This window comes from Phoxinus phoxinus (assembly GCF_949152265.1).
Source record: "Phoxinus phoxinus genome assembly, chromosome: 7".
NCBI lineage: Eukaryota > Metazoa > Chordata > Actinopteri > Cypriniformes > Leuciscidae > Phoxinus > Phoxinus phoxinus.
The window spans coordinates 14,241,527-14,263,256 of record NC_136882.1 but is presented as its reverse complement, the minus strand read 5'-3'; the positions used below and the strand labels follow the sequence as shown (position 1 = coordinate 14,263,256).

Sequence of the window (21,730 nt, the reverse complement as noted above, 5' to 3'; positions counted from 1 at the left end):
TTTCCAGCTGTTTTATCTGTCGCTCCCAGCACACCGTGTCTGATAGCCGCACTGCAGTAACTTACCTCAGCCTCTCTCTCCCTCAGTCTGAACCCAAATTTCATCCTGCTCCCCTCCCCTCTTCCCTCTCTCCTTCCCCAAACCTCCTACCTCCTCTCATCACTCTCTCTTCTATTGCTCACCACCATCCGTCTCTTTACCCCTCTCTCTGAAGCGAGAGCGCGCACGTTTCTGTGTGCGAGGGGTGTGTGTGCAGCGGTGGGCGGGGTTAAGGACGCGTCAATCATCGGCGCTACAATAGCACGTGTGGCGGTCATGGTCATAGACCGGCTCGGTTGAGTCGACGCGACTGCAGGAGAGAGAGCGAACGGTTACCGTCACCTTATCCACCGCTCCTCCTTCACTACAACCACTAACGCCTCTGCAACCCGATCGCCCTTTAATAATGCACGGGGAGGTAAAGCGAATTTCAGAGACCGGGCTCTGAATGATGTATTGCGCCGGTTACTACAGCACCGCACCGGAGAGCACGAACCTGTAGCTGTGTGATCTGCGGAGAAAAATGTCACACTATCATTTCATCAAATGCTGTAAGTAACGAGCCGCGAGAGAGGCGTCTTTCCGTACATGCATATGCCAATGATGTCATTTCGTCAATGATGTCATTTGTCAATGATGTCATGTTGTGCGTTTGCTAGAGTGATTGAGAGGCAGGAGGAATTGTGTGTGATTTAGGGTGTGTATCTGATGCAGGGTCAAATTCATGGGTGCTTAATGCATGCGTTTAACACACCACATGCATGCATGCATCCATCCATCCATCATGTGCAGTGAGGCTGGATGATGAGATGTCATCATCATGATGATAGTGTTGGCTTTGGTGACTTTTTGTGCATGTGTGTATGTGTGAAGTTGCAGGAGGATGCTGCAGCAGTGTAAAAGTTGACCGGTGTGTGTGTAGGTACCTCCTACGGGAGTCTGCCTGCTTTCAGACAGACGGCTGGTGGGTGACAGTCTGACAGCCTCTGCAGGATCCCTCTCTTGTGTGTATCTTTGTATTTGTGGTGGTGTGTGTGTGTGTGGTCATGAACATGAGAGTGTCAGGAAGGATAATGGAGCGAGGGAAGGGATGTTTTACCCAAACGGATGTTGCAGTGGTGGCTGGGAGGATGGAGATGCTGATGTGGGAGAAGGTGGTAATCAGGAAGCGTTTGTGTTGCCAGCTGCAGATGAAAGGCAGTTGTTAAACTCGTCCCTTTGCCACCCCTCTCTTTTCATCTTTATTCAGATAGTCTAATTCTCCTTCATCTCCATTGCTTGTTTTCCCCTCTGCATGTTTTGCTCATTTGAACACACACCCACACACCAACTCTGTTGCTTTTAGTGGATTATATTATGCTTTTGCTCCATTTAATTATTATATATTTGTCAATGGCACTTTCCATGTATAGAGTAGCCTACAAAAAGAAAAGATTTTGCATAAACTACAGAAAATGTTGTTTGTCAACCTCACGAGGTCAAACTAATATTTGAGCGATGCTATATGACATTTGCAACCCTGTGAGCAATATTTACCAATATGCTTGCATGTCTAAGTAACCAGTAGATCTATCCAAAATTGAGCGGTGGCTGCTTGCTTGAATCAAATGTTGGTTTGCTGTTATTGATAAACTTATATTTCCCATAAATTAAAAACAAATGTTTGTTTGAAATATATTTTTTTAACTTAAATTTGGTGACAAGGTTTAATGGTTGAGATGAATTGGCAAAACTAAAATGTGCATACAAATGGGAAATTTAATAAGAATAAGTAATTGTCATGTTGTACAAAAGATTCAAATGATCTATGTTACTTTAGCACAAAATGCGAAACCAAAAGTTAGTTAACAGGTATCGTTATTAGTTACAGTTTTGTAATATTTATGTCTTTGTTGTATACAGTTAAGAAGGTGGGAAAGTTCAAAATCTTCATTTAGGCTTCACTGAAAGTGCCTTGAAACGCGTAGCACTATTCAATGTGTTGACGTCATTTCCACTGAAACGGAAGCCAAGACGGGACATATTGAACAGCGCCTCCCCTTTTTTAAAATAGCAAATAGTGTTTCATTTATATCACAGCTCGGCCAGAGCCATTGAGCTTGTTAAAGCCGCAGTTTCCTCCTAATCTCTAACCTTTTCTCCTCCATATTGCTTTTAAAAATATAGCATTCTCTGCCGAATTTAAATGGGATTTTGGTACGTTTTGTGGTCTGCACCGACTCGCGCTTATGATCCGCTCTGTGCTATTGTGTATCTGGACCGGAGCAGACTGTGCTATCGTTGCGGCAGTTCGCGCGACACTAACATAAAACCAGACTTCATTCGTCCCAATGGAAAGTATATTTACGCTGTCTGAATCGTTCCCTGTCCCCTAGGCTATATAGTGCACTATGTGCCAGTCACCATGTAGAAAATAGTAAATGTGTGAACTATTTACCAATTTTAGCCGCAGCTTCAGCGTCTATTTATAGTGTAGGTGGCGGGACGCTTCTGATTTTAGAGGGCATCATTGATGCATATTGGCGTAAGTGAGACTAGATGGTAAGTTTTGAATGATTATATATTCTAAATGTGAGTTTTGTTATTGGTTTGGAGCAACTACCTTATAGATAACAGGAAGAGTAACATTCATACTAAGGCCAAAAAAACTTGACTTGATGGGGACTTTAAGGTGCCAGGTGGGGGTACAGACATTTGACGGTTTCAGTAAAAAGTGCATCTATCCAAGTTCTCACAATGGAGAAAAATTTGATGTGTACCTCTAATACTTGAATACATTAGTGTGCAGTATTCATGGAAAGTACCTTGTGCTATCACTTACACCTCCCTTTTTTCCCCTCACCTTTACTCTTTCTTCCTGTGTGTTTGAGCAGAGATGGCCAGTGCCAGAGGCAAACCGTGAGAGAACGCGCAAGGTCGCACACCACGGTGCAAAGCCAGCAGAACATTGTGCGTGTGTGTACCTGTAGAGTGTGATTGTGTTTATGCGTGCCACTAGTGCTCTTCTCAGAGCCCCCTAAAGGTTTGATATGTAGTAGAGGAGACAAGTGCATGCTTACTGAAGTCTTTCACATTCAGGTTTGTCTGATTCCATCTATCTTGTGATGGTGGAAAAGGAAGGGATTTTTAGAGTCAGTGTATTAGGGAGGAAACCGTTACCAATTTAACGATAAACCACAAAATTCCGGGCAGTCAGTATTACCCTTCCATATTTTAATTCTTGTAAAGATTCTTTCAGCTTTAAGGACGTTTTCACACCTGACTCGTTTGGAGCGTTTGTTTTGGAACCTGGTGCATTTTGTCTCCCTTAGTTCGGTTGGTTTAGGCATAGGTGTGAACACTGTAGTCACGCTCGGATCCGCACCAAAACAATCGCTCAGAGATCGCCTGAACGAGGTGGTCTCGGCCCGATTGAAAACAAACTCTGGAGCGGTTCGGTTGAGGTGAGAAAGCAATCCGACCCAATGGACTAACGAACCAATGGACCAAGCGATATCATAATTCATAATGATACATTTGTTCTGTTATGCAGCAGTTTCTGATTCTGAGTGTTCTTATTAGTTAAGCTAAAAGTTTTTGCTGTGGTATCAGTGTGTGCTTTATGAAATAAATGGAAAGCAAAGTTACATTTTTAAAATATATTTTTTTATTTTCTTGTTCTGAAAAATGATCCAATCTGTGACTCAAACTTAATATGATCCGGACCGTGAGTTTTGTGGTCTGTTGCACCACTATTATTTAATATTATTGTGTTTCTTTCTGCAAAGAAAATGTGCATAGTGCTGCTAATTTTATGTTGTTGGTTTTCGACATAGGTGGAATTATTCCAGTGCATTTTAACAATAATATTGAAACCATAATGATTTTGGTCACTATAATTGTGATATGAAAATTTCCTAGCATTTCATCTCTACAGTGCATCTTCTGTGTTCAAGAAACGGAGTATGTTTATGTTAGAAAGGCAAAGCGAGAGTGCACTCAGTCTAATTTATGCTTTCTTATTCCCATGCCTCTTATATTAACAGAAGCTCATAAGATATTCCAGTGTAAATCAATAGCTGACAGCCTAGAAGCAGAGACCCAGAATAAGGAGGAAACCTCACACATCTCCTTCTTTATACCACCATTCCTGTCATTCACTGCCTCTCCATGACTCGTTCAATCGCATGAGTGACATATTTTGCAATCAGTCAGAGGTGTCACCAACTCAGCCAGCACCCATGATGCACTGCTTGTGTGTGAATATCAGTACTGTACAAAATAGGCTACATTTGACAGCAGTTGTAAATAAATTTATGCCACACGTTTTATGTGTGTACTGTTTAAAATTACTTGGGGGAGGCAGTTCACACTTAATGTTTTTGCATTCCATCGTGCTGATTTTCCACGTAGACGTGCACGTGTAACCGTTGCACGCGTGTCTTTTTTTAGCACATGCACGTTGCACATGCGTCTTTTTTAACTTCTCGTTCATGACACCGCAATCTCAATTTAAACTTATCAAAAATATGCCTTCTGATCTTGCACCTTGCATTTACAAAAAACATTCCATGTGAAAGGCCTGAATTTGACTAACTATTTGGCTAAATAGTAATGGCAGAGCATCTCCGGAACGGCAAGTCTTGTGGGGTGTTCCTGGTGCAGTGGTTAGTACCTACCAAAAGTAGTGCTAGGAAGGACAACGGTGAACAGGTGTTAGGGTCATTGGCACCCAAGGCTCAGTGATGCACATGGGTAGTGAAGGCTAGCCCCATCTGGTTAGATCACACCGAAGAGCTACTGTAAATTGCTGAAAAACTTAATGCTGCCCATGTTAGAAAGGTGTCACAGTGCATCACAGTTTGCTGTGTAGCTGCAGACTGGTCATTGTGTCCATGATGACCCCTGTCCACCGCTGAAAGCGCCTACAAGGAGCATGTGACACCAGAACTGGACCACTGAGCAGTTGAAGAAGGTTGTCTGATCTGATGAATCATGTTTTATTTGATGATATGTGGATAGCTGGATGTCATTTACCTGGGGAAGAGATGGGAGCAGTATGGGAAGAAGGCAGGTCTTTGGAAGCGCTCTGGGCAATGAATGTTTGAACTTTGTTACTTTAACTCGTACTACCTAGCTAAAGTTTGTTGCAGACCAGACAATGATGTTCCCTGATGGCAGTGGTCTCTTTCAGCAAGATAATGCACACTGCAAAAATTGTTCAGTAATCGTTTAAGAAACATGACAAAGACTTCAAGGTGCCTTGGCCTCGAAATTCCCCAGATCTCAATCTGAGCGTCTATGGCAGGGATGGGTAACTTCAGTCCTGGAGCGCCATTGTCCTGCAGGGTTTAGCTCCAACCCTGATAAAGCTCACCTGCCTATAGCTTTCTAATAATCCTAAGATGTTGATTAGCTTGTTCAGGTGTGTTTGAGTAGGGTTGGAGCTAAACTCTGCAGGACAGTGGCCCACCAGGACCAAAGTTGCCCATCCCTGATCTTCAGGATTTGCTGGACCAACAAATACCATCCATCCTTGAAAATTGCAGGACCTAACGGATCCGCTGCTAATTGGTGCCAGATACTATGCTACAGGACTTGTTCAGAGGTCTTGTCGAGTCCATGCCTTGTAGGGCTGTAACTAGTGCTGGGCGATAAAACGATAACGATAATTATCGCGATATATTTTTTCTCGATAAAACGATATCAAGAGTTCGATAAATGTTCGATAATGTTTATGCGCCAAAAGCGGAACTTGTTCTCATTTGAACCGCGCGCCACACGGACCGTTTATCCGCTCGGCTCAAAGTCCAAATGGCAGCGCAGCGCGAGCTCACTAGAGCAGACGCGTTTACTCTGATCAGTCTCGGTCACGAGATCCAGTGAGAAGCGCTTGAATTCAGCGAAGAACACAAATGTCTCAGTGATTTAAACCAGTTCAAAGGCAGATGAAACCGCGCTGACGAACAGGAGAAACAGTGCGCAGCGATACAGTCAGAAGGCTTTTCCGTCTACAAAGTCCCATCATTTACCACGGATTTACTGTAACGTTAGCCTAGTAATAATATTAACTGCACTATGAAATCTGGGATATACATATTGAATTGTATAATATTATTAATGTAGACAATGTATTAAAGGACTAATGGAATATAATTACAGTATTTAATAATGCATTTAGGCTACTGGTTTTCATAAATAGCCTACCATAGAAACCATACAGTAATATTTTGCCATGATAATGAGGTGCTATAGTAGGCGACGGTTTTATCTGTGGTTATCATGATCTAAATGCATGATACTGGATGACCAATTGTTAATTTTAATAAAACTCAAACAGTCAGAATATTAAATTTTACCAAATAAAAATGAGCACATGCAGAAACTAAGAAATATTTGTTTCTATTAAGATATTTATTTTGTTAAGGAAAAAAGACAAATGTTTGAATGTTCTACCTCAGATTTGTGAATGTTCACCTGTTTGGCAAGTGTTTGTCATGATGTGTTCTGACAATAAAGAGTAGTTTAAAATTAATGCTCTGGTTTCTTTTTGCTCCTAACTTTTACTTAGGAGCAACAAATTTGGCTTTAAACTTGAAAGAAATAAAGATTTGACATTTATCGTGATAATTATCGATATCGACTGATATAAAAAAAATTATCGTGATAATTTTTTTTGGCCATATCGCCCAGCCCTAGCTGTAACAATAAATCGATAGTTGAAGTGAATTACAAGGGTGTTTGCAGTGGGCTGTTTAGCGGTCTTCTTTGTGAGTTAAAAAAACTATCCTAGAGCGTCATCTGCTGTCAAAAATGAAGCTAAGAATCAATTCGGGAGAAATTCGCGATGCATTCTGAAAATCTCAGAATCGAGCCAGGAATCACGATGCATCGATTTATTGACCAAGCCAACCCATGCCTTGACGCATCAGAAATGTTTTGGCAGCATAAGGGGGACGTATATTTCTACCACATCTGTGCCCTCACTTAAGACGCTCCTCTTATCCAATATCTGTTTACATTTAATCTCCCACCCAAATCGAATATTCCATTGACCTTTTGTATTTTGAAATTTCTTATGTGATTAAGTAGACAAAAAAAAACAAGAGCAACTTTTTACTGCTTAGTTTTTGTGTGAGCGCTTAGTCATGTCTGCTTCATTATAGATACAAAATATCTTTCAGCAGAGGGCTACGTCTGTAACAAATTTCTCTGAGTGGGTGTGTGTGGGTGATGTCTGTGTTTGACTTAATGCAGTCCTCTATAAAACAGTTATGGACTCTCTCAGCGTAGGCCATAAAGAAGCCAGTAAGAAGCAGACAGCAGTGAATGAGGTCAAGAAGAAACAGAGATGGAAATGTTGGTGATTGAATGGTTGAATAAAAACAGGGGTGGATGTAATTGTAAGGTGGCTGTAAAAAGGAAAAGAAAGACGGCTGATGGCTTTGTTAGACAGAGAAGGAGTTTAAAAGAAAGACCGCAATGGAGGACAGCTAAAGAAAGAGGTGAAACCGAGACTGGATTTGAGAGATGCAGGAGTTCATTCCTGGTTCATTAGTCTCATGCTGGGACCGGCAATACAGCAGCATCCCATTTGTGCTTTTTGGCTTATGCTGCTGTTCTACTAATGTCCAAAGCTGCTTTCTGTTCCTTACCACTGGGAATGTATTGAACTAATTTTGCAGGTACAAAGTCATACAGTAATGTTGCCTTGGTTTGCACCACTTTTGTAACTATGTTATACTGTTTAATATAATTGTAGTGCAATAGTTCATCAACAGATGACATCGATCATGTTGTTCCATAGCCAGCTAGTTTTAACTACATGAGGCAACTAAACATGCAAACATAATGGACGTTTAAAAAAAAAAATGTCATCATTGGGTGAATTGGTTCTTTAACTCTGCCTTTAGCCTTGTAAAACCAGACACCTTCTTCAGTGTACTCTGTAAACATGCCATTGTGCTTCTATCACAGCCACCTGCAATTGATTCCTAATGCCTTCTATGTCTTGACCTACATTAAAATTCTTGCTGCTTTGTTGCCAGATGTGTTCATTCCAGATATTGCAATTTATTTCTCAATTCTTGCTCTTCTACTTTGCAAGAGAACCACTAACTGGCTTCTAATCTCCCTTCATAATTTATCTAAATGGAAATGCAAGCCATTACCATTGCCAGGCAGAATGTAGTGGGTCAGTATTCCTCTGCGCGCCTTTAATCCACATGATCTTCACTCTTGGCTGAGTTTGGATCATGCTCGTTTGATTCCGTGACTAAGAAATGGGAGTCTCTCCGAAATATAGAGCTCCAAGCCTGTGCCATACAGTCCTGTGATTATACTGTATGTGCTACTGTCCCACATATCTGTGGCTCGCTGATAGCAGGCTGATGGGGAGATGAAAGCTCGCAGCTAATTCCCTTTGTTAATGGAATTGCGTTCATGCTTCCTCTGCGTGTGTGTTGGGAGGGAGGTTCTGGGAATGTTTCACTTCAGCTTATGGTTGAGTCTTGTGGATTGTGTTCAAGGCTTTAAACGAAGAGAATGTCTTTCACATCCATGTTGAATGGTGCTGTGGGAATCCCTACTGCTCTAAGTCTGTCTGACATTGCCGTGCATTTGAAGGGCAAATGTTCATGGTACTGCATTCAAATCTGAAGGCTTAGAAAGTGCAGGAATTATAGCACTTATTTGAGGAGCTGTCGGTTTGGAATGTGTTAAGGTGTGTATTTATATGTTAGAAGATGAAGGTGGCAAAAAGGGTTTTCTCAATCCTCTTGATGCTTTATATTGAGAATTACAGAACTGTAGCCTCCCTGTGGTGTTGGGTTTAAATGCACATTTATGATGGTTTTCACATGTTTGGTGAGAGACCAGGAGTGTGAAGACGTTATCTGGATCCTCCGGGGTTTGTGTCGTAGCTCTTCTTAGCTCTTACAGTAGCGTTCCTGGGGAGAGACAAAAGAAGTGAAGCTATGGAACTGATTTTAGGGTAATTGGATCCTTTTACAACCAAAGGCTTATTTAACTGCAGTGCCGGAGCTTCTTTTAAAATGTCTTTAATCTTCACAGTCTTATCAGAGTAGAGACTGAGTCAGCAGAGGAGAGGGAGCCTGGCTGCTGCTTTCCTCTATGAAGTTCAGAATGGAGAAGGAAACCAGACTGGAAGGATGAATAATTCTGTTTTTGCATCCCATTCTGTTGCAGATCTTGGCGAGAGATGTTGAAATGGGGAAGGAAATAGAATATAAAATATTTGTTCTTCTGGCAAAGTCACCAGGAACTGATGCCATGATGTTTAATGTAGAAATTCATCTTGGGTGCTTTAAACTAATGGAAAGTGACAGTAAATGCATGTGAAACAAAATCTTTCTATTTCAAAAATGCTGTTCTTTTGATCTTTCTATTTGTTAAAGAATCCAGAAAATCACGCCCCCATAACCATTTTTATATATTAATCTAAAATATAGAAAATATGATTAGGTACAATAGGATACATTTAACAATTAAAAAACAGTAATGTATAATTCTAGACTTTGGCACATTCTTGTTTGCCCTTAAGTCAGTTGTGGTTTGGGATCAACAGTTCATGTCTTTCTCTCACATTCTCTGTTTTTGTCTTTGTCCTGAGGCTGTATTTATACTTAAAACTGCTCTTCTCAAGTTCACGGATTCCATATGCCACTTTGTTTAGCATCTCACCCCTCCCCTTGCATGTGCCCCACAGTGTAACACACAGTAAACTAGACAATATGCAAATCGCCTCAATGAATGATGGCATATGTGTTCTTCAGTGTCCGTTTGTAACAGGTGTGATGCTGTAAGCAGATAGTTATCTCTCCCAGAGCGGATTGAAAGCATCAGTCATGCTCTCTCTCCTCCGCTGGTGTCTGATTATCATCACTGCTCCGAGTAAAGCTCCTCTCAACTCAGAAAAAGAACCAATGTTCTTCACCAAAAACAACAAATTATTATTATTATTATTTTTTTTCTAAACATTTATAATTTGTTTAAAAAAAAGGACTGATTAAATGCGTATTTACTTTTGCCGTATCCAGTTCTTAATAACCAGTTCAGCTAGCCAGTACTGACTAGTTTCAAAGGGTTGTTTTTTCCTCAAGGTCTTCTGCCATCTGATTGTAAACATAATATTTGACTTAAAAAGCGCATCTATTATGCTTTTAAAGGTTCCTCATTTTGTTTTGGAGGTCTCCTACAATAGAAATACATGCATTAAAAGTCAAAAACACTTTAAGTTTCTCATAAAAATAAATTGCACATCACCTCATTTCTCAGAGATTCTTTTGTTTAAAGATTCAGTCTCTCTAAACTCCTTGTTTCCGTGAACCTACTCTGCTCTGATTGGTCATATAGCCATGTTGTGATTGGTCTAAAGGCCCGCTCACACAAAGAACGATAACTAAAGATAACGATGAATATATAGTTCTAAAAATCGTTCTAAATATAAAAGAATTGCAGAGTCCATCCCACAGCTGAACGTTTCTTTTGTTTCTTTTTTCTCCAGTTGTTGAACGACAAAACGCAGACAGCCAATCTGAATCCATTCGAATGTAAAAGCTTGTGCATTTAAATAGGCAGACGACATTGTGGAGAAGTTCATCGCCTAGGTCCAGAAAAATCCACCACTGTTGGACAAGTCAATCCTCCTTTTCAAGGATACTTTAAAGAAAATGTATCTATGGAAAACAATCGGTCATACCCTCGAAATAAATAGTGCGAAGTACTAACGGAGATAAGATCATTATGCCAGGCTAGCAAAAGCAATCAAATTAGTTTTGTAATTAGTTGGGTATCCAGCGCTAGTTTCGACAACATTGTCTTACTTCCTTTGAAGTTGCTGTGAAAAAGACTGTGTTGTTTTTATTCCACTATATTGACTAAGTTAGCTAAATTCACTGTTAGATTAGATCAATTACACTAGCTAGCTAGATTGACTCAAAACATAGCATGCTGAGGACATCTGCTGGTTAAAGCCGTGTTAATGCAACCAGAACAGCAAAAACATCTTGGAATAAACAGACCTATATAATTTGTTGGTGTGGATGCAAATATAGTTATCGTTTTAGTTATCTTTATAGTTATTGTTCTTGGTGTGTACGGGCCTTAACGCCCATTACTATATCAGAGTTTAATTTCTGGGGGCCTCCTCAGCACTTGTGTACACAGTAATACGAACAGTAAAAATGGTGGCGTTTTTCTTCTTCTTCCCTATTTCAATTCTAGCGTGAGTCCTCATCCTTTTCAACTGCATGCAAAGTGAATTTGGAATGGTTTTCCAGGGCGGGTCAAAGTAGACGTTGTCCGTTGGCAGTAAATGAAGAAGACCATATAGCATTATGCAAATTTGCTAGAGTGTTACTTGGGTATATAACAGGAAGTGAGACCGCAATTGCCGACGACTCGTTTTGGCAGTTCAAAATCGATTCTTTCTTTTAGGAGAATAGCTTTAATTGTCGTGCACTTTGACCTTTAAAACTTTTCAGACCGTTACATTCATAAATGGCTATTAAATACTGCATTAAGGTAATATTCAAAAAAGCATAAAGGCAGTTTGATAGAAAAAGTTTTGTTGTAGTTGTCTGTCGTTTGTGCTTTTGGGTTTCTGTAAAAGATTACAGTCGTTGTCTTTGAAGTTTAAATAATGTTAATGCATTTTCTTCACCAATTGACCTGGAGATCCAATAAAGCTCAGCAGCGGTGTTCCAATTTTATGGTTTAGAAGTCAAATTAGATTACTGAATCACTACTTTCACTCACAGCTATAAAAGGTCCCCATAGTCTATTACATCAAATTGCCTTTTTAAATGTTATGTGCCTAACCTCTTATGTCCTTAGAGACTAGGACTGTGAGGGTAGAGGAGGAGATCTGTGGTGTAGATGGACCTTATGAACAGGTTGTGGAATGGGCGTTTTGTCTAACAGAATAAAAATGTTCTATTGTGAGCATACCCTCCATGTCCAGTCTGTCTTTAGAATATATAGGATAGGAACGAGTTCTGGCTTCTATGGCAGTGTTTACCAATCTTCTAAAATGATACTTTACATCTATACTTGCACTGTTGACCCTTCAATTACCCCTTTACCCACCCTTAAACCTTCCCATATCACCAAACCTGTCCCTAAACTTGCATGTATCCCACCTCATAAGCAGCAAAAGTGTTTTGCAATACAACATCCACACATTAAGCACAATGTAGTTCCAAAATAGTTAAGCAGCACAACTGTTTTCAACATTGATGATCATTTGAAATGGTTCTTGAGCCGCAAATCAGCACATACAAAACATGATCATGTGACACTGAAGACTAGACTAATGAGGTTAACATTTTAGCTTTGCCATCCCAGAGAACGGTTGTCTTAAAGGGGTCATGACATGGTTTTTTTTATTTTATTATTATGTTCCCTTAGGTGCAATTATAGTATTACTATAGTTTTTTTTACAAAAAACTTTTAAAATGTAGTGATTTATGACCTTTTCCCACCCTGTTTCTCATCCTCTGATTCAAACAGTCTGTTTTGGGGGTGTTTCCCCTTTAAGAGTTCAGTGTTAACGCCCACTGTTATGATTGGCTAACGTCAGTGCCTATGCATCAATTATTAACGCCCCCAGCCCAGCCAGAACATTTGCGGATTCGGCGCAACTGTTTAATAGCGGGTGATGCATGCGAAGCGATGGCTCTTGCAATGATAAAACCTTATTATGTTTGAGCCGGAATCAGAGGAAAATTAACCATCACCACAACAACGAAGACTGGATCAGCCCGTGTCCACATGGAAAGTGAAACTATTTTGAATTAATAAAAAAAAATGAACCCGAGACACTTGAAAACGGATTATTGTTGCATAATTATCCTATAGCTTCATTTGCTAACAGTTTAACATTATTTAACTAATTCCAATGAAATGATAGGGTGTACCACGGACAAAAATGCATGCACAGGCCATCTTTGAAGATGCAGCATTGATAAAGGCAACATTTTTAATTTTCTATCACATGTAGGCCTACTAGAAAGGCGACATATTTTCAAGATTCTCTTATACAAATGTGTTTATATTAGCCATGGTAAAAAGTAAGTTTGCGTCGTCGTTATTGAGCCCAGAATAGTCGGCACGGACTTATCTTTGAGCAACAGTTTTCTGGCAAAGCCAAGCATCATATTGGGATTTTTTCCTCAAAACAGTCATCCTTATAATTTATAGAGCAAACACTTACATTAACACTGCCGTGACTGGGACGTCCGCAAAAAATAAAGTGCATCCATTTTTCCCTGACGACTGGATCTTTCAGCGTATTTAAAAAGTAGTTTAAAGTTTTAAATACATTACTTACAGTTTGCGTCGTCGATGTTGAGCCAAGAATAGTCGGCACGGACTTATCTTTGAGCAACAGTTTTCTGGCAAAGCTCAAAACAGTCTGTTCTCAAAACAGTCATCCTTAAAATGTATAGAACAAACGCTTAAACTAACACTGCCGTGACTGAGACGTCCGCAAAAAATAAAGTGCATCCATTTTTCCCTGCCGACTGGATCTTTCTGCAGCGTATTCACAGATGTTGTTTGTCCACAGCAGGAACAGCACATCTGCGGCATCGTAATCTCCCCGTACACAGACCCACTCGCTGTCCGTCGACTGAACACTTGTGAGGCGCGCAGCACGCGGGCGCGACAATGATACGAAATGAGCGTAGTTGTCTTGCGCTTAAAGCGTAGTTGCCTTGTGCTGGAGGCGGTCATATGCAAACGCTGGTACGTCACTTCGTACCGTGACGTCACTTCTTACCATGGATCCAGAACGAGCTGTATTTAGAGCTTGATTAAATAAATGATTCGTTTATAATGGGGAGGACGTCTTAAGCTATGAAACTTGCAGGACGTTTTAATGGTACAAAGACCTCTTATATACCAAAAGATCAAGGCAAATTTGGTTTCTCATGTCATGACCCCTTTAAATTACGTTTATATTATATTATGTTTCACAATATTACTTTTTTTTTTTTTTTGTATCTTATCTTTGATTTGAATAAATGGTCTTGGTGATCATAAGATGCTTCTTTCGAAAAAATTTTTAAACTATATTAGGCGTAACGGAACAGAATATATCCTTCTGAATATACAGAACAGAACAGATCGTTTCTGTCATGATGGGTTCTGATGACTGAATAGAACAGAACAGATCCTTCTGTCTTCATCTCATGCCGTTTCATTTATAGAATAATATGATTGATTGTCCTTGTGACCCTGGGAAAGGGGCAGTATTGTCAATGGTGGTTTTTGGCTCAGTTTAACATGCTTGTTAGAACACTAAGAGACTGAGAAGTGTGTGTGTGTTCATCGAAGATGAAGAGCAGAAAGTGCTCCCTCTTTAATTTGTCTACAAAGGCAGACTTTCAAACTTTTATTTCCCTGGCTGAAGGGCTTCTGGTGACCTGAATTATCTGAGTAATTACAGATTTGCACAACAGCGTGTCTGATAGGCTAAAAGAGAAGTCGTCCTTCTCGCTTTGGTTCCTAAAACACAGCCTTGAGGAAGGGGATTGATGTTCTCTTGATTGCTGTGATGGAGCTTACTTGACCTTGTTGATGTGGGCACTTCTTTGTAATTAATCGAAACTTTTTAGCTCTCATTTGGACTCACTCACTCACACGCCTCTCTTCTAACGTGAGCTCATGTGTGGATATTTCTTATTCATCTCTCTCTGGGTTAGATGGGTGGTGAATGACTTCATAATGCATGATGTGTGCGGCTGGCGCCGGCTCAGCTTCGGGCTGAGGATGAGACGTGTGTGTGAGAGAATGAGCAGCAAATGATCCTTGAGGAGAAGGGCAGCCAATCTGAAGTTTCAAAACTTCAATTATTTATCAGCATAAAAATGTCCTTTTAAATGCAAATGGTGATACATCTACGTGTGGCTGTGATTGAAATGGGAATATCCAGCACATCTTAAAGTAAAATAAAGACTTGTGCGTTGTGTCCGAATATGCCTACTTCCATTCTATATAGTATGTGAGTGAGGTAGTATGTCCGTTTAGTATTCGAAAAACAGTAGGCGAAAAGTACCCAGATGACCTACTACTTCTGGCGAGATTCTGAAGTGTGCAGTCGATGGACACGGGAGAGGATTTGGGAATTGGGACAACATTACAAATGTATAGTACACGTCTGAATTTCATTCATACTACACGCATTCATACTATATAGAACATACTTTTTTTAGTTTCAATCCAAAGTTTCAATCCAAATGCAGTACTACTATGCGGTTTTGGACGCAGGAAAAGGGGTGGGACTTTATTTAATTTTTTTTAATATCAAGAAATTCAAGCTGCCATGTGGTATATAAATTAGTGGTCGACCAATATGGATTTTTTTAATAGCTTCGAGAGTAGGGTAAAAAATGGCAGATAAAGTAAACTATACATGCTGCAATTAAATTTATATTTATTTTGCATAATATTTACTAAACCTAATATTTTCAATGTTTTGAAATATTTTCAAATTAATTTGAATCAAAATAATAATAATAAATAACTTTATGGGGCAAAATCCAGTAAAATAAATAATCGATTTGTACATCAAGAATTTCATGATTCTGCAATCCTATTATAGTATATATTTTTTTCACAATTAAATAAATTAAAAAAATGACTAAAGTATTAAAATGGATATATGGAGAACACATTCAGACTGCTAGCAAATGTGGCCCAAAATCCAGTTGTTTTGCTCAAATGTGACACGGATCTGTTTTTCTCATGAGAGTGTGAACCGCACAAACCAAATTAAATCTTTTCAATTCCGATTTGGGCCTCTTCCATATGTGGTCCTAAATCTGATACAGGACTAATGTTCTGCAATGTGACCACAGTCTGAAAAGTCAAATGGGAATTCGTGCAACTTTTTTTATGTCACTCTCGATCAACATTCATCACAATTCTGCGCTCATGGGTGGGAGTCAGATTTTACATACCCAAAGTTATTTTGAAAGGTAGTCAGTGGAAGGATGTTGATGTGTCAGAACTCATAAGTATTACAGTGACCGCTCACAAGTGAAACATTAGGGCTCGTATCATAAATGTTTAAAAACTCCTTTCTTTTTCACATCCTTGTCTTTATTTTTTATTTTGCCTGCGCTTAACTTCGCTGACTTCCACGTAGGGCTGGGCGATATGGCCCAAAAAAAATATCACGATATTTTTTTTTATATCAGTCGATATCGATAATTATCGATAAATGTCAAATCTTTATTTATTTCAAGTTTAAAGACAGATTTGTACTCCTAAGTGAAAGCTGTAGAAACCAGAGCGTTGTGTTTTTAAAATACTCTTTATTGTCAGAACATATCATGACAAACACTTGCCAAACAGGTGAACATTCACAAATCCGAGGTAGAACATTCAAACATTTGACATTTTTCCTTAACAAAATAAATATCTTTATTTCAGTAGTATTAGCTTGAGTTAGGATGCAGTTCTCTTACGTAGAGTTCTCTCGTACTGCGTCGAAAGAACGCTACGGGAAAGATATTTCTTTGTCGAGATTGAAGCCTAAAATTAATCCTTAATTTTGTAATATTGTAAAACGCTTTTCTGAAGCATACAACCTAGGCGGAGCAATACAGCTCACCCATTGGCTGCTCTGCCAGAAAAGCACAGCCTATGCGAGGCCAGAGACGCTGACCAATGAGGACGCTTCGCGCCCTTCTGCGTCACCTCCCGCCCAAACAGGCGTGGCCTAGGCCTATAAATACGAGCATAGCTGTCTAACACACTGATTTTTCTAAATTCACGAAGCTGCACGCATCGTTGGATTGGATTCGAGCCGCCACAGCCGTTTGGAAACAAGCACCTCAGCAGGACGAGCCTTTTACCTGAAGCCGCTGGTCATCGCCGCCTTCAGCCGCCGTTCCCTGCTGCGCTTCTCCGGCGTGGAATATCCTTTACATTATGTGTGTGTGTTTTGTGTGTGTGTTCGCCGTAGCGACACACAGTTTTTCCACCACTAAAAGAGCCGAGCGTCTTTTTCAAGATGTCTCGCACCTCCTGTGGCTCGTGTAGAGCCCCGCTCAGCGACGGGGACCACGTGCTTGTGTTTCCTGCCTGGGTGATGATCACGCAGCTTCAGCTCTCGTCGATGGCGGCTGCCATCACTGTGATTTGATGCCTACGGTGACTCTGCGGACTCGCCTGGCGTTCTTTACTGAAGCTGCATCTTTCCGCCCGCTGCAGTGCCGCGCCGTGAAAAGCGCCGTGCTCAGCGGAGCCCGGAACCTCCCTCCACCACGAGGTGCTCGCCGCTGCTGCCGCCAGCTTCTCCGCCCGCTTCGCTGGACTCTCTGACCGACGGACAAGGGCCGCTGAGTGCCACCGCGTCCGTCATGAACGAGGGTGAAGCCGCGTCTGTGGAGGACGACTGCTATTCTCTCCTCGCTTCGGGTAGCGAGGGATGGGCGAGCTCCGAGGATCTCCCCTCCCCCGCCGCTCGTGAGCGTCGACGGAGAAAGACCAGCATCGATGCGCTTACCGGCTGGATGGCTGCTTTTCTGCAGAGGAACGTACGTTACCGTCCTCACGACCCGCGCCTTTTTCTTCCTGAATTCACGAAGAAATCGCGGAGTCCCGGAAAGCCCCGTTTTCAGCCAGGATGCGCACTTCTGCTTCGAGGAAAGCTACAGTGTTAAAATCCCGCCGCGGCCGGATTTCACTAAAATGTCTCGCTCGCACAGTCCCAACATACGCGACCGTGCCAGTGTATTTTGCAGTCACCAAATCGGCATCAATGCCCGTTTGCCTGCACACAGACGCCGTTTTCACGACGCCCCAGGTAAATCTGAAAATGTATTTTCTGGTGTCCCGGCCACGGCCGATGGTGTAATGTGTGTATCCGTAATGCCCACGACCTAGTGCCCATTCGTACACACAAGCACAGCCCTACACAATACAGGGCTTGCACACATAAAATCGACTCATGTCGGTTGTGCTTCACATGTAAGTTAGTGAACGTGCCCGCTTTTCAGTGCCCACAATCACTACACACTGCATGTCCCGTGGTTTCTGTAAAAACGAAACGAATGCACGGTCAGTCGGTTCTGATAGACAGTACTCTCTGTGCTACACGGTGTCCCGGCCACGGCCGATGATGTAATGTGTGTAACTGTATGCCCACGACCCAGTGCCCATTTGTACACACAAGCACAGCCCCACACAATACAGGGCTTGCACACATAAATCGACTCATTTCGATTGTGCATTATATGTAGTGAGCGTGCCCGTTTTCAAGCGCCCACAATCACTACAAGCTACATGTCACACGGTTTCTATGAAACGAAACCAATGCACGGTCAGTCAGTTCTAATAGACAGTACTTCCCAGTGCTATAAATGTACCCGCGTTCACGCACCCACATTTATTCTCAAACATGCCGAGCCGTACGGGGCTCGCACCGCGCGCTCTCTCTTTCAGCTGAGAGAGCTGAGCGCGCGCGGGCTGCCCGCTCGATTAAGCGCGCCCCCGCATCACGCTGCAATGGCGCCCATGTTACAGCACACGACTGCTCTCGTGTCGCCGCCATTTCGCGACCAGAGCCCGGTTTTTCAACCCGTGCAAGCACAGCCCTGAACAACACAGGGTCTGCACACATAAAATCGGCTCATGCCGATTGTGCTTTACATGTAGTGAGCGTGCCCACTGTCCAGTGCCCACAACCACTACATACTGCACGTTCCGCGGTTTCTGTAAAAACGAAACTAACGAACGGTCAGTCAGTACACAAACACAGTGTCCCCGGTGTTATAAATGTGCCCGCCACCAAGCGCCCACGTTTATTCACAAATATAACGAGCCCTACGGGGCTCGCCCCGCGCGCTCTCTCTCAACTCAGAGAGCCGAGCGCGCGCGGGATGCATACTGTGTTAAACATGCCCCCCGCCTCAGACGCCACGGCGTCCATGTTACAGCACACGGTTGCTCTTGTGTCGCCGCCATTTCGCGACCAGGGCCCAGATTACATTCAACCCCTAGTCACACGTGCAGATGCATGGGAAAGACTTCCCGGGGTCTCAGAATGGGTGCTAGAGACTGTAAAAAGAGGCTATTCGCTACAGTTTCATCGACGCCCTCCCCGTGTCACGGAGAAAGTCGAAACCACGGTAAAAACAGAAGTAGCACATCTACTTCGAGCCGAAATAGCGAAGCTATTGAGCAAAGGGGCCATAGAGCCTTTATCTCAAGCTCAAAGCGAAGGGGGTTGGTACAGCAGATATTTCCTGGTACCCAAGAAAGACGGGGGTCTCAGACCCATTTTGGATCTAAGGCGTCTGAACAAAGCGCTAGCAAAGCGAAAGTTCAGAATGCTCACGACCAGAAAAATCCTCGCGCAGATTCGCCGAGGAGACTGGTTTATGGCGATAGATCTGAAAGACGCGTATTTTCACATACAAATTGCGTCACGTCACAGGCGATTTTTGAGATTCGCCTTCGAGGGCCGGGCATATCAGTACACAGTCCTGCCATTCGGCCTATCCCTAGCACCTCGTACATTTACAGTGTGCATGGACGCGGCGCTGGCACCCCTGAGACTCCGAGGCATTCGAATTCTGAACTTTTGGACGATTGGCTGATTCTGGCTCAATCGCCTTCAGAACTCGCTCACCACAAGACACTAATACTCGATCACCTCGAGTGCTTAGGTCTGAGAGTCAATTGGGAGAAAAGTTCACTGTTTCCCAGTCAAAGGGTCTCCTTTTTAGGACTGGATCTGAACTCGCTGTCTATGACAGCACAGCTGTCATCACAGCGCAGGCAGGACACCCTGCAAATGGCGAAATCCTTCTGCAGCGGCCATTTAGTGCCGCTCAAGAGATTTCAGAAAATGCTAGGCCTCATGGCCTCAGCCTCAGCGGTACTGCAGCTGGGCCTGCTGCGCATGCGCCCACTGCAGTTCTGGTTGAAAGCGCGCGTACCGCGCCGAGCATGGTTGCACGGTCGTTATCGCCTCAAGGTCAATCAGGAATGCATTTCAGCCCTGACACCATGGAGAGCGTCAGACTGGTACCGGTCAGGTGTAAGCCTGGGGACTTCCTCGAGTCTGAAGGTGGTGTCCACGGACGCGTCCACCTCAGGCTGGGGAGCACTGCTCGAAGGCAGACCGTTCTTTGGCCAGTGGCCAGAACGAGCCAAACTACCGCACATAAACTGCCTGGAAATGATGGCGGTGGACTTTGCGCTGAGGCGTTTTTTGTCCCCGGATAAAAGGGCACCACGTCCTGGTCCGTTCGGACAACATGTCGGTAGTAGCCTACATAAACCGCCAGGGGGGCGTGAAATCCCGAAACCTATTCAGGTTAGCGGAACGCATACTGGTATGGGCCCAGCACAACCTGCGCTCGTTGAGAGCAATGCATGTGCCAGGCCACTTGAATTTAGGCCCAGACAGACTCTCACGGAACAATGTTCCGACGGGAGAGTGGTCTCTACACACACAGACAGTGCGTCTGCTGTGGAAAACGTTCGGCAGAGCGGAAATAGACCTGTTTGCAAACCAGGAAAACGCTCACTGCCCTGAATTCTTTTCAAAGAGCACGAACGCGCTGGCCAGTGTCTGGCCCCGCCGTCCGCTCTATGCTTTTCCTCCTGTCTCACTCCTGCCTCAAGTGCTGGAGCGTATCGAGGAAAGCGGATGCGCGGTGCTACTAGTCGCTCCGTACTGGACGAATCAACCCTGGTTCCCAGTTTTGATGCGACTGAAGAGTACTGCCCCGTGGCCGATTCCAGTGAGGAGAGACCTCCTCTCGCAGGCCAAGGGCTCGATTTTGCATCCTCGCCCGGAGCTCTGGTCCCTACACGTATGGGCCATAAACGGGTACCCGCTAACCTCCCAAAGGGAGTGTTAGACACGATCGAACAGGCTAGGGCTCCGTCTACTAGACGGCTCTACGCTTCCAAATGGTCGGTGTTCTCTGGTTGGTGTTCAGACCAAGGTCTGTCACCACTTCAGTGCAGGGAAACGGAGATTCTCTCCTTCCTCCAAGAGCTATTGGATAAGGGAAGAACCCCATCCACGCTCAAAGTCTATGTGGCTGCCATATCTGCGTTCGTTAATCCGACGCTTGGCCGTTCACTGGGCAGAAACGACCTGGTGGTCCGTTTCCTTAGAGGAGCCAGGAGGTTAAACCCTCCAAGGCCTCCTTCAGTCCCCGTTTGGGACCTTTCTACAGTGTTGAACGCTATGAAAGGGGCCCCTTTCGAGCCTTTTCACTCAGTTGACATGAAACATCTGTCTTTCAAGACCGTGTTTCTTTTGGCTCTCGCTTCAGTGAAGCGCGTGGGGGATTTGCAAGCGCTCTCAGTTAGAGCTTCTTGTATGGAGTTCGGGCCAAACGACTTTGTAGTCGTGTTGAAACCGAAGCATGGGTATGTACCTAAGTCCCTCAACACACCGTTCAGGGCTCAGGTCATTTCCCTGGCGGCCCTGCCGGCCTCGGAGGACGGAAATAGCTCCCTTTGCCCGGTCAGGGCATTAAGAGCTTATGTGTCCCGCTCCGCTGTTTTTCGACAGACGGAGCAGCTCTTTGTTTCGTTCAGCGGGCGCTCCAAGGGGCGAGCCGCGACGAAACAGAGTCTATCTCGATGGGTAGTGGACGCCATTGCGCTAGCCTACGCATCTAGAGGTTTGGAATACCCTTTGGGCATCAGAGCACAT

General features: G+C 43.2%; 1 protein-coding gene across 4 annotated transcripts in view; it reads left to right on the top strand.

Moving 5' to 3' along the window:
• Positions 1-306: 306 nt before the first annotated feature.
• myo16 (myosin XVI) overlaps positions 307-21,730 on the top strand; it is a 185,976-nt gene continuing 164,552 nt past the window's right edge. For all 4 annotated transcript variants that reach the window (XM_079618669.1, XM_079618668.1, XM_079618671.1 and 1 more), the window contains exon 1: positions 307-590. In XM_079618669.1, the coding sequence (XP_079474795.1) occupies positions 563-590 (28 nt within the window). In that variant the 5' untranslated portion in view covers positions 307-562. The remainder of the gene's footprint in view (positions 591-21,730) is intronic.